The 12831-nt window shown below is 50.3% G+C and overlaps 1 protein-coding gene across 2 annotated transcripts in view; it reads right to left on the reverse strand.

Annotated features, from left to right (window-relative positions):
• LOC105490947 (coiled-coil domain containing 33) overlaps positions 1-12831 on the reverse strand; it is a 101183-nt gene that overhangs the window by 35319 nt on the left and 53033 nt on the right. For both annotated transcript variants that reach the window (XM_071101009.1, XM_011756959.2), the window contains exon 11: positions 5194-5388. In XM_071101009.1, coding sequence (XP_070957110.1) covers positions 5194-5388 — 195 coding nt within the window. The remainder of the gene's footprint in view (positions 1-5193; positions 5389-12831) is intronic.

Here is a 12831-nt window from a genome sequence, read left to right on the forward strand (position 1 = left end):
CAGTGGGTTTAGTGAACCATGGGGGTGGGACAGGCAGGACCAGGGGCAGCAGGCAGCATTGCACAGAGAGGCATAGACCTCCTCTTCTCCACTCTCATCCACTCCCAAGGTGCTTTTCTCTCCAGAAAATTGTTCAATTTCTTATTAAGCTGAAGTAGGATCTGAAGGGAATCAGAGATAAAATTGTTTTTTGGGCTCTGGGGAATGCATGATGAGACTGGATATAGACAACACAGTCCGAAAATCAGGGGAGGCCAAGAGGCTCAGCCAGAGACAACGGCCCAGCATGAGGGAGACAGTTCTTCATTCGGTTACTATGCAACCACTGCCATGTCACTGGTGCCTGCTGCTTGCCCTGGGACCTGCTGCTGGCCACCGCTTCCTGGCCGCATGTCCAGGAACCGCACACACTGTGACCGTGCCATTGTTACTCAGTTGTGTCCCAGTGCTACTACTCTGTACGTCTGCCCACAGCTTCCACACTGTGCTCTGTACTCATTCCTATGATTGCACCCTCCTGCAGTGCAGGGCTGTGTGACATGATTCTACAGCTTGGGTCTATTGTTATGCAACGACACTCCACTGCTCCATGGCCATGTTCGACTGCTTGTCACTGTGCCTCATGGTCGCTTGAGTTCATCCATTGCTATGTAATTTTGTTTGGTTGCTATGGAACAGTGACCCATTGCTACACAGCTAGGCTACCTGTGCTTGTCATGGAGCCGTACACTGTTGCTACCCACCCACGTTCTATTGCCTGTAACTGGGATCTACTGGCCACGTGAACATGTGTGTCTGGGTCCTAGCTATGATCCTTCTGGGCTCTGGCCAGTGGGTAGGAGCTGGGGCTGGGGGCTGGGTCTCTAGGCCCCCTCTAGGGCAAAGTGTCAGAGGTAGAAATAGCCAGCCTGGTAAATCTGAGGAGAGTGAGAGAGTGAGAACGAGAAGGCGAGTGAGAGAGGGAGTGAGAGAGAGAAATGAGTTGGGGGACCGAACCAGGGATGAGAGGATAAACAAGGACGCAGCCAAGAGTCAGGAACAAAGAGGGGCGGGGTGCCTGGAACAGAGTGGGATGGGTAAGGGAGAGGGACATACCCACTGCCCTGGATACTCTGTGAGTCTCTGGGGGACCCGAAGGTGCCAGGTCGACTGAGCATGCAGGCCTCTGTAGCATCCAGTATTTCCTTGGCTGGATGCAAGGCAGCATGAGATTGCCATGTCAGGAAGCCTTGGGCAGGCCCATTCCTACCCATCCCTGGGCCACCTCATTGCCACCCTTTGTAAAATGAGAGAATCAGTCTAGATACTTTCTAAGGTTCTTTCTGATTCTCTTGCTGTCCAGCCAGGGGTTCTATTCCATTTCCCAACTAGGAATTACCAACATCTGTCTTGGGCCAGGCCTGGGCAGGGCTCTGGAGCCCAGAGGCGAGTAAGTCAGTAAAATAAGCTCTTTAGTTCAAGGGCTGGATGGTGGTGGCTGAGTGGCCCTAACCTGATAGCAAACCAGGGCTAGCAGCCAGTCCTTAAGGCATCACCTGGTGTCCAGCAAGAGGGAGGGTAGAGGGACCAGGAACACTCTCTCTGGGAGAATGAGCCACTGATGGGCATGCTGGAGGTGATGCCCAGGGTGGGCATGCTTGAGTGAGTTCTCCATCAGACCCAGCTCACAACACCTCTGCAGTTTGTGGGTATTGGGTATCACTCAGAGCCTCCCAGAACTCCCGCCTAGCACGCTCAGGCCACTTCCTTCTCTCCTCACTCCTCTGTCACTGACAATGGTTACAGTTGCTTAAAAATACTTCCTCCTGGCTGGGCGTGGTAGCTCACACCTGTAATCTCAGCACTTTGGGAGGCCGAGGCAGGTGGATCACCTGAGGTTGGGAGTTCGAGACCAGCCTGGCCAACATGGTGAAACCCCGTCTCTACTAAAAATACAAAAATTAGCCGGGCATGGTGGCACGTGCCTGTAATCCCAGCTACTCGAGAGGCTGAGGCAGGAGCATTGCTTGAACTCGGGAGGTGGAGGTTGCAATGAGCTGTAATTGCATCACTGAACTCCAGCTTGGTGACAGAGTGAGACTCAGCCTCAAAAAAAAAAAAAAAAAGCAAAATTAGCCATGCATGGTGTCGCATGCCTATAATCCCAGCTACTCAAGAGACTGAGGCAGGAAAATCTCTTGAACCCAGAAGGCAGAGGTTGTGGTGAGCTAAGATCGCACCATTGCATTCCAGCCTGGACAACAAGAGCGAAACTCCATCTCAAAAACAAACAAATGAACAAACAAACAAAAACCCAAAACACACTTCCTCCTAATGGCTAACCTTGACTTGTCAAGCTGCAGCCTGGTCCCATCTCTTTTGGTTTAATTCTTAAGAGAAAATCAAGACTTGTCCGCTACCCATGTTATTCTAATATTCTTTCAGATGTTGAAAACACTGTAGCACTTTGGGAGGCCGAGGCGGGCGGATCACAAGGTCAGGAGATCGAGACCACGGTGAAACCCCGTCTCTACTAAAAATACAAAAAATTAGCCGGGCGCGGTTGTGGGCACCTGTAGTCCCAGCTACTCGGGAGGCTGAGGCAGGAGAATGGCGTGAACCCGGGAGGCGGAGCTTGCAGTGAGCCGAGATCGCGCCACTGCACTCCAGCCTGGGCGACAGAGCGAGACCCCGTCTCAAAAAAAAAAAAAAAAAAAAAAAAAAAAGAAAACACTGTTTATATTGCCCACCTCTCAGATCCATTCTATATTTAAAGGCCATTTCTTCCTCCACTCTATTTTTTCCTCTCTGCTCCTCCTTCACCATCATCATCACCATCATCATCACCATCATCATCATCGCCATCACCATCATCATCATCATCATCATCAAATTTTATAAGCACAGTGCAGACTCCAACCCAACCCACCCCACAATTTGTGTCTCACTTCCCACAAACAAATCCATGGTCTTAAGACATCTGTATCTGGTTTCTCTCAAATAATCCAGACTCTCAGACCTACTGACCTCCGTTCAGACCTTGGATGCTTTACCAGCAGACTACAAACGAAGGACTCCCTGCCATGCCCAGTACCAGGAGCAGGGCTGGGTACTTCCTCCTCCTTGGTTGTGCTGTGTCAGTGCCCAAGTGACTGATGTGAGAGGCTTGTCCAGCCAGGAGGTGCTTGAGGCTCCTGCTCCCAGAGGTAGTGTGAGTCAGGGGCTGAGGTCTGCATCCTTGGGGGAAGGTGGAGGCTTAGCTTGGGGAGGGCTGAGGCTTGGCTGGTTGGCCCCTCCTGGGCAGCTGAGCAGGAGAGGTTGCTCTGAGCCCTCCGCAGGGCTGAGACTGAGGAGGAATGCCTTCTTTCTCCTCCTTTCCCATGTGCCTTTCCCTGTGATGGCACCTTCCCTTTTCTTTCTTTCCTGGCCTGTTTTTTCTTTTCTTTTGTTTTTTCTCTTGAGACGGGGTCTTGCTCTGTCACCCAAGCCGGAGTACAGTGGCACGATCATAGCTCACTGCAACCTCGACCTCCCAGGCTCAAGTGATCCTCCTGCCTCAGGTTCCTGAGTAGCTGAGACTACAGACATGCAACAACATATTCGGCTAATTTTTTGAATTTTTTGTAGAGACAGGATCTCACTATGTTGCCAGGGCTGATCTCAAACTTCTGAGCTCAAGTGATCCTCCCACCTCAGCCGGCCCAAGTGGTGAGATTACAGATGTGGGCCATGCACCTGGCCTCTCTTCCTTTACTACCTCTGCTTAGAGGCACAAGAAGGGGGAATCACAGGGCCAGGATGTGGAGAGGGCAGGAGGAAGTGGCTTATTCATGCTGCCCCAAATCTCCAAAGATAGGGTTTTTAAATTTTCAATGTAGTTTATGGCTGAACTGGATGTTGATCCCAAGGGCTGTTTCCTCAAGGGCCAGAGGTGACAGGAGGAAATTGTAAAGATGGCCTATGAGTGCTGTGGTACATAAGCAGGACGGCCCTGCTCCCAGGTGGGCAGGGGTGCTCATGTGGAAGAACCCTGGGCATGCCCAGCAGACAGCCAGCCTTCCTATTCGTTCGATGGGACACGTTCCAGAAATGTGCAGAAGTGCCAGGGGAAGATGAGGAGGCTGTTGGTGGAGGAGGTCAGGTCCTGGGAGGGGGATGGCTTGGACTTCCCTATGGACTGGTGGCCTTGTCTGGGGCCTTTTCTCAAGATCTTCCAGAGCAGCATTCCCCATGGGACCCGCTGTGGAAGAAGGGAGGAAGCCACCCAAGAATTCAGCCATGGTTACTGGGTAGCACCTCCCTGGACTGTCTCTTTGGTAGCCCATTCTTTAGCGCTCTGCATCAAGGGCTGAGACCCAGCACTGACTCCTCAGCAAATTAGGATGTCACTTTGGCCACCTCCACCAGCCCTTTCTGAGCATCTGCTCAACAGGCAACAGGAAGACACAGCAGCTCCCATGATCAAGGACACAGACTCTGTCACCAAAATTGGTGTCCTCTATTATTATTATTATTATTATTATTATTATTATTATTATTAGAGATGGATTTTCACTGTTGTTGCCCAGGCTGGAGTGCAATGGTGCAATCTTGGCTCACTGCAACCTCCACCTCCCGGGTTCAAGTGATTCTCCTGCTTCCGCCTCCTGAGTAGCTGGAATTATAGCCAGGCACCACCATGCCCGGCTAATTTTGTATTTTTTTAGTAGAGACAGGGTTTCTCCATGTTGGTCAGGCTGGTCTCAAACTCCCGACCTCAGGTGATCCGCCCGCCTTGGCCTCCCAAAATATTGAGATTACAGACGTGAGCCACCATGACCAGCTGGTGTCCTCTTTTTTTGAGCCCCAGTTTCTCCCGTTATAAGTGAAAATGAATCTCTTAAAAGTGCTGCCCACTACCCAGTGGCCGTGCACCTCAGGAAGTTCTGGGTTGATGCCTACACACCTAAACGGAACCTTGGCTTCCAAGTGTTGCATGTGTTTGTTCTGAAAGAAATTACACGGGAGTTCCACTCAAAAGGTGAAGAGACCCTGCAAATGAAGAAGCCACAGCTCCCAGCAGTTTGACTTCGGGGTAACTCACATGCAGAGTGTGCCTAAGGGGAGGTCTGCTGGCTACCTGAGGCATGAACCAGTCCTGCAGATGGCAGTTAAGTCCCCTTCCCATGGCCTCATCACTGCCCCGGCCCTTCCCACCTGGGGAGAGACACTCACTGTGTCGCGGGACGTCTCAGGCACCAGAGGCTCCTCCTCTACTTCCCGTGGCATGGACGTGCTCAAGTCCATTGTGGAGCTCACTGTGTCCTTGGACCAGGACTCTTGGATGGTTCCCAGCTTCTCATCTAGGATCTTGGGGTCCAAGGTAGGAAGAGCCTTGCTGTTGTTTGGTGTCAAGAAGTTTTCTGGTCTCTGAGAAGAGAAGGTGCAGAGAAACTTTGGAACAGGCTCCTTCTCTCTGCCCATCTACCATAAGCACACCTTCTACACCCCAAGCCTCTCCTCCTCATGGCTCAGGAGGCCCTGCATGGCTGGCCCGTGCACACCTCCTACCATCTACCCCTTGCTCACTGGGCCCCAACTACATGGCCCTTGCTGTTCCTCCAACAAGCCAAGCTCTCTCCTGCCTCAGGGCCTTGGCATTTGCTGTTCTCTTCCTGGAGGTCCTCAGGGATCTTTACATGGCTCTCTCCTTCTTATCATTCAAGTCTCAGCCCAAATGTGACCTGCTCAGGGGTTCCTGCCTTTTGAGATAGAGGCCCACTCTATCTAAAGTAATCCCAGTTCCAATATACTCTCTATTCATTTATCCCCTTTTACTGTGTTCATAGCACTTACTCTACCAGAAAATTTAAAAATGCATTTACTTCTTAACTGCCTCCCCATGAGTCCCATGTCAGCAAGGAACCTTGTCTATCTCTAGTGTCTGGCTCATTGTAGGCACTCAATACATTTTTGGTGGAAGAATAAATGAACTATGCCATCTCTGACACCCAAACTTGGTGCAGCAACAACAGCTTCTAAAATCCTCTACTCTTTTGACACCTTTTGCTATGTAGACCTATTTTCCATTTCATCTCCTCTATCATCCTTCAATCTTACCACCCATTAAGCAGAGAGTCTCTCCTCTCTGTATATTCTGATGAGCCTTCATCTCCCTCCATGTTCTTTTCCTGTTCTCCTTCTCCCTTGGCAGGATTATCACTCTCATGTGTCTAAAGTCTGATGCCACTCAAATACCAGCCTCCCCACCACCCAAGGATGCCTGGACGTCTCAGCTCACACTGACTTGTAGATTTTCTGGGTTCTTCTGATCTAGCAGTTGGCTGTCTGTGCTTTCATGTTGCTCTCTAAGCTATTTTTGTTTTTCTTTTCTTTTCTTTCTTTCTTTCTTTTTTTTTTTTGAGACAGAGTTTTGCTCTCTTACCCAGGCTGGAGTGCAGTGCCATGATCTCAGCTCACTGCAGCCTCCACCTCCTGGGTTCAAGCAATTCTCCTGCCTTAGCCTTCTGAGTAGCTGGGACTACAGGCATCCGCCACCACACTTGGCTAATTTTTGTGTTTTTAGTAGAGATGAGGTTTCACCATATTGGCCAGGCTGGTCTCGAACGCCTGACCTTGTGATCTGCCCGCCTCGGCCTCCCAAAGTGCTGGGATTACAGGCATGAGTCATTGTGCCTGGCTGCTATTTTTGTTTTTGTTTTTTAAATAAAACTTTAAGTTCCTTGGGCTTAGGGACATGTCTGTGCTCCCTTTGGGGAGGGGTTACTTTAAAGCCCTGTTGGAAATTCATGGTTATCTCTAAAACATACTCATTGTTCAAAGAATCATGCAGTCCTAGGGTTTTCAGGGCCCTCAAAGGTGAGCCAGTTCCACCCTGCACCAGCTGTTGGAATCCTCTCTTGGCTGCATAGCAGACAAATTATTCCACTGTCTGGAATCTTGGGCTAGAAATAAATAGAGCAACGGGCACACTGCCAACTCGTACAGATGCGCTCAGAGTTGGAGGTGCCCTGGTGTTTGACCCTGAACAACCAGAGAGGGAATGAGTGCAGGTGGGCCTCTTTTTAAGTGGTTCTTCTATAGGAAAGTCCATGCATACTAACTCAATGAATTGGGACAAGGACCCTTCACTTTACCGCTGAAATTCTTTAAGTAATTATTCTTTTATGCCACTTTCAAATAAACTTTGCTGTGCAGAAATTCATTAAGGCGAAGACGTTTCTGGTGATGTCTATAGAGTAAGGGACAGTCACACAAGTACACAGAGGCATTTGGCTAAGTCTGGGCTCTATATCCCCCAACTCCCCATCAAATGGGTGCAAACTAGACAACGCCAAAGAGAAAGCAGCTATAACAAGACTGTGGGAATGGGAAGAGTGGGACACTGGGGGACCCCGATGCTGATTTTGGCAGGCCACCTACTGCACTTCATGATCAAGACTCCTGGGCCTGTTTTGTCTGTGGGCATCAGGCCTGGCGGTCTCTCCCACGGGGTCCTCTCAGTAGCTATGGCTCATGGAGGGCAGGTTTCACTTGGAGGTTCCCCACTGACGTGAAGACACCCAGGGTAGCATCTGAGTCAGATGGTTTAGGGTTTTTGGGCCATGTGTTTTAGATAGGAAAAAATACCACATCTGTCTCCTTCTCAGAACAGCTGAACACCAGATTGACTGCAGAGGAAGAGCTACAAAATGTGTATTGTGTGGATGGATGAATGGGTGGGTGGATGAATGGATGGATGAATGCAGGAGAGAATGAAGGAAAGCATAAATACAGGGCAAAGACCATCTTCCCATTGACCAGGTGGCCCCTGGGGCTGGGGTGAGATGCTGATTCAGGACCTATAATGACATTTCTGCTCATTTCCAGGCAGAAAGCCAATCTCCATGCCCTGGATTTCATAGACTGCCATCTAATCCAGTTAGGAGAGGAAGTAGAAGTAATGAAATCAAGGGAGAGGTCTCTAGAGGTGCCCCCATCAGTACTCAAAGCAGGGACAATTGCAAGGGAGTTCCCTCCCCCACAGCCTGTCTCCCTGACATCCACTCAGTGTGGCCCCAGCACCAGATGGGTCAATGCAATAACCCAGAGCTGATGTTTACTGAGCCCCTGGTCAGAGCTGAGCTGGGCACTCACCAGGTACTTTTATGTGGATTCTGAAATTTACCATGTATAATCCATTTAATTTCATCACAAAGCTAAAATAAAGGTGAGAACAACCCCTCAGTCCAGACCAGTGCCTTTACCCTATCAGTCTCTTAGGGGGTGATGTGGGGGTGGGCTCTGGGAAGGAGGGCAGGCAAGGCAGAGTATCTATGGACTTTAAATCTATCCTGCCCATCCCTGCTCCAGCCACCCTTCCTGTAGTGCCTGCCAGACTCAATGGTTCTGTCCTGCCCTACCCTGGGGTTGACCCTGGCCAGGATCTGCTCCCATGGCTGCTCCATGCCTGTACCTCCCCACCCTGCATGTCTCTGCCCACCTTCCCATTCTCCTGTCCCATTCAACTTTGCCAGGATCCATCTGGCCTGGGATTTGGAGGCAAGGTGGAGAGGTAACTTTTATAGTGAAATCTTTAGACCTCTAAACAGCACAGATCCTGCAGGGCACCTCAGAGGGAGTTGCTTTTGTCATGTGAGGTGAGGGGCACCAAGAGACTCATCATGTCTAAATTCTCCCTAATAGTTCTCCTTCTTTAGGGTCAGCATTATATCTCCAGACTCCACAGCTTCAATCAGCTCACATTTGGGGGAGGAAATTATGCCCTCACCCCCTTGCTTCTCAAGGAAGGGAGCTTGCCTGAGACCACAGAGAGGGCCAGGCTGCTCGAGACCATAGAAAGAGCCAACCCATAGGAGATGGTGAGTCAGTGAAGGATGGGGAGAGCCTTGGAGACTAACTCATCCCAAGACTAACTCCTCCTAATCAAGCCCAGCCTTGCCTCACTCTCCTTTCCTCCAGGTAGGGTGGGAGCTGCTGGCCCGCCCCACAAGCCTGCATGTTTGTTTCTGTATTTGACAAGCCTTGCCTGCTGGGGCAGCGTGGGGCTGACAAGTGGCCCCTGTCCCTGTGGCTTCGTGGCTGTAGCACATCCTGATTCATTAAGACTGTAATTGGAGATTGACTTTGAAAGCTCAAAGAGATGCATGGCCACGCACTAGCTCAGACCCAGCATTCAGCCCACTGCTCCCTGTGTTGCTGCATCTGCCCACACCACATATAAGTGCCATGGTTGGGGAGAAGACACGCCTTCCTCACTCCTCCCAGCACTCACTGTTGCTAGCAGAGTTGGGTCTGTTGAGACAGACCAGGCCAATGGCATCACAGGCTTGAGGCTTCTTAGGTCAACTGTCTCCCTCCTCCCCACAACATCCTCTGCCTTCCTCCTACCCATTCCATCCCCTAGATCCCCAGTCATGCAAAATGCAACAGTTTCAGCCTGCCCCGCAATTACAGACTAGCCAGGCTGCAGCTGCTGTCCTTGGTGCAGAAAGTGCCCGCCTTCCGGCCTGCTTGTGTCTCGCCCCGCCCTGAGCCTTCTCGCTGGAGCGCACATGCTCTTAATTCAATTAGCTGGCCCTGAACCCTCCCCAGGGGGCCTGGAGCGGAAACTGACAAATTCTGTTTAACAAAGACATTTGTCCCTCGCCCTGCCGGCTTTGGGCTCTGCCCGCCTGTATCCCGCTCATTAGGTATCTAACAAAGTGAGTCCCAAGAAATCTGCTTCCAATCGCTAGTAATTCAGGAGGCCTGATGCAATTTTCTCCCTGATAAGGGTGTCTCGCCCACTGGCAAGCGCTGTAATGAGCCCTGTGCAGCAGCTCCCGATCAGTCACTGCTTTGTCATTTCCTGTGGCTGCAGTTGTAGGTTCTTATCTCTTCAGCTGTAGGCGAAGCTCAGACAACAGGCCCCTCCAAGAGGGCTTGCTGCCTCCCCTGCATATAGCGAGCCTCATTTATGGCATCCTGCATGCTCTTGCAGCTGCAGTGGTTTGAAGCTCTGAGTTTGTCTCCCAGCCAAGAAGGACCCCAGTGTTAATCCTTGGTGGGACCATGATTCATTTGCCAGAAAGTGGTGTTTGTTAGAGGGTTAATCCCAAAGCAAGTTGTGAGGCCAGGAGAGCTGAGCCACTGATAAGAATTTTTAAAAATTCTGTTGAGGATTTTAGTATGGAAGTCCTGCCTGTGACTCAGTGGTTTGACTGTGGGCTCACTCTTGCTACCCTGAAACCTGGCTTTCTGAATTTAATTTTTTCCCTTGGGTTCCTCTATTCTTATGCAGAGAGACTTTTCCAACATAGTTGAGATCACATCCTACTGCTGCTCCAAGACCTTTCTTAGTTTCCTGCCACTTTATGACAAAGCCCTCACCCTGCACCCTAACACCCAGGTCTTCTACAATCTAGACTTCATCTAGCTTTCTAGTCTTACTGCCCATTACAGTTCCCATATGTCATGTGCTCCAGACACTGTCATGCCTCCATGTCTTTGCATGTGGGGGTCCCTTTGCCTGAAGCACCATTGCTTTGCCAATTTCCAACCCACTATTTGGAACAGAGCTCAAACCATGCCTTTCTGTGACACTTCCCCTGACCTCTGTATACTCAATGCACCAATGTCAACCAGGACCCTTAGTAAGATGGGTGGTAGTGATCTGTTGGGGTGCTTTACTGCTCAGCACAGGTTAGAAATCTAATAAATGGCTTTGGGAGGCCAAGGCAGGCAGATTATGAGGTCAGGAGTTTGAGACCTGCCTGGCCAACATGGTGAAACCCCATATCTACTAAAAATACAAAAATTAGCTGGGCATGGTGGCGGGCACCTGTAATCCCAGCTACTGGGGAGACTAAGGCAGGAAAATCATTTGAACCTAGGAGGCGGAGGTTGCAATGAGCCAAGATCATGCTATTGTGCTCCAGCCTGGGCGACAGGCCGAGACTCCGTCTAAAAAAAAAAAAAAAAAAAAGAAATCTAATAAATGGTTAATGAATGAATGACCTTGGCTGGGCCAGCGATACATCTTGGCTGAAGGGACTGAAGGGAGGTCTATGCTAAGGTGGTTGGGCTTTGAGTAGGGGGGAATCCCAAGACCAACTCCCATTTTCTGAGAAGTTTTGTCTAGAAGCTTCTGCCATGTCTCTCTCTATTCCTTCCCTCCCCCTTCTTCAATCTACCAATTATGCACTGGGCTCACAGGGAGAGCAGAGCAAGGGAAGGGAGTGTCCAAAGTCCAGTTTCCTCAGTCATCTCTGCATTCTGACTTAATATACTCCATCTGCAGCCGGGAGTTGTAGGCTCACATTCTCAAGGCAACACTGGGTCCTGTGGTTGGCGAGGCATTTTAAAAAATAATTGAGACAGGGTCTCACTCTGTTGCCCAGGCTGGAGTGTAGTGGCACCATCATAGCTCACTGCAGCCTAAAACTCCCACGTTCAAGCAATCCTCCTGCCTCAGTGCCCCCAAGTAGCTAGGGCTACAGGTGCACAACACCATGCCTGGTTAATTTTTGTGTTTTTAGTAGAGATGGGGTTTTGCCATGTTGCCCAGGCTGGTCTCAAACTCCTGAGCTCAAGTAATCTGCCCATCTTGGCCTCCCAAAGTGTTGGGATTATGGGCGTGAGCCACTATGCCCAGCCTGATGAGGCATTTGAGATGAGCTAAAGCAGGTCTTCTGAATGACTAGCAATTGGAAGCAGTATGCCTCTCGGTCCAGCCCTTCCCACTCTGGCCTGTGAGCTCCTAGGCTCCACAGCCTCCAACTCAGGGCAGGGTACATTGAGGACTTTAGCAAATCTAGCTTCTGGAGAGATGATTGTCTGTCACTTTTCCCATTTCTTTATTCTCGGAAAATTGCAGCGAGACCAAATGTGGTGCTGGCGATGTTTATCTTCAGCACTTGACAAGGCCTCCTGATGTCTTTATGGATGTGAAGCTGGTGGAGCAGCTGTCATGAGGGGCGGGTGCCGAGTGATGGGTTCACAGGGCTCTACCATCTCCCCTCCCCCAGGAGCCCTGTCCTCATCCCTGATGAGTTCAGCACGTTTGTCAGAAACCTGGGTGAACGACACTAAGAGATCCTTTACCGAGCATCTGCAGGACACTGTGTTAGGCGTCTGCACATGCTCCCTCATTCAATCTTCACTATGTTCCTGGCTGGTAGGGATTACAATCCCCTTTTATGGATGAGAACAGTGAAACTCAGGATGGCTAAGATCAAATGGAAGATCCAGATTCAAGCCCAGGTCTACAGGATTACAAGGTGGACACTGCAACACTTCAAGTGTCCTGGCCACCTCCACGGATGACCTGAAGCTTGGGGTTGGGGGTACAGATCGGACTGTGTGTTGCATGATAGAATCAGGGTCCAGAATGATCTCAAGCTTAGAAGATGGGCTGAGATGAAAAAGGTGAAACACCACAGGGGAGAAACCCTGTCTAAGTTCAATATAGAACAGCAGGGAGGCAAGATGCAGACATGTTGCCTACTGATGTGCCAGAGTGAGACTCTGGCTCTAAACGGACCCTCACTGCTTTGATAAATGCTAAAATAGAACCAAAGCTAGGCTTCAGCTGCACCAAAGGGGAGAATGTATTCAGCGAGAGGGAGTGATGGTCCTACTCTACCTCTAATGCTGATTGGGCCCCACAGTTTTGGGGGATACTTTAAGAGGAATGTTGTCAAGAGGAGACAACCAGCAGGACAATAATCAGAAACCAAGTGCTACAAAGAGGAAGAGGAAGGAGAGTGGGTTCAGGCTGGAGATGCCATAAATAGTTTGCAAATGTCAGTAGGACTGACATGGTCACAGGCCCTGACTTCTCTAGAGTGGGCCTCTGGGAGGAAAAGGCAG

Source organism: Macaca nemestrina, chromosome 7 (genome assembly GCF_043159975.1).
Source record: "Macaca nemestrina isolate mMacNem1 chromosome 7, mMacNem.hap1, whole genome shotgun sequence".
Lineage (NCBI taxonomy): Eukaryota > Metazoa > Chordata > Mammalia > Primates > Cercopithecidae > Macaca > Macaca nemestrina.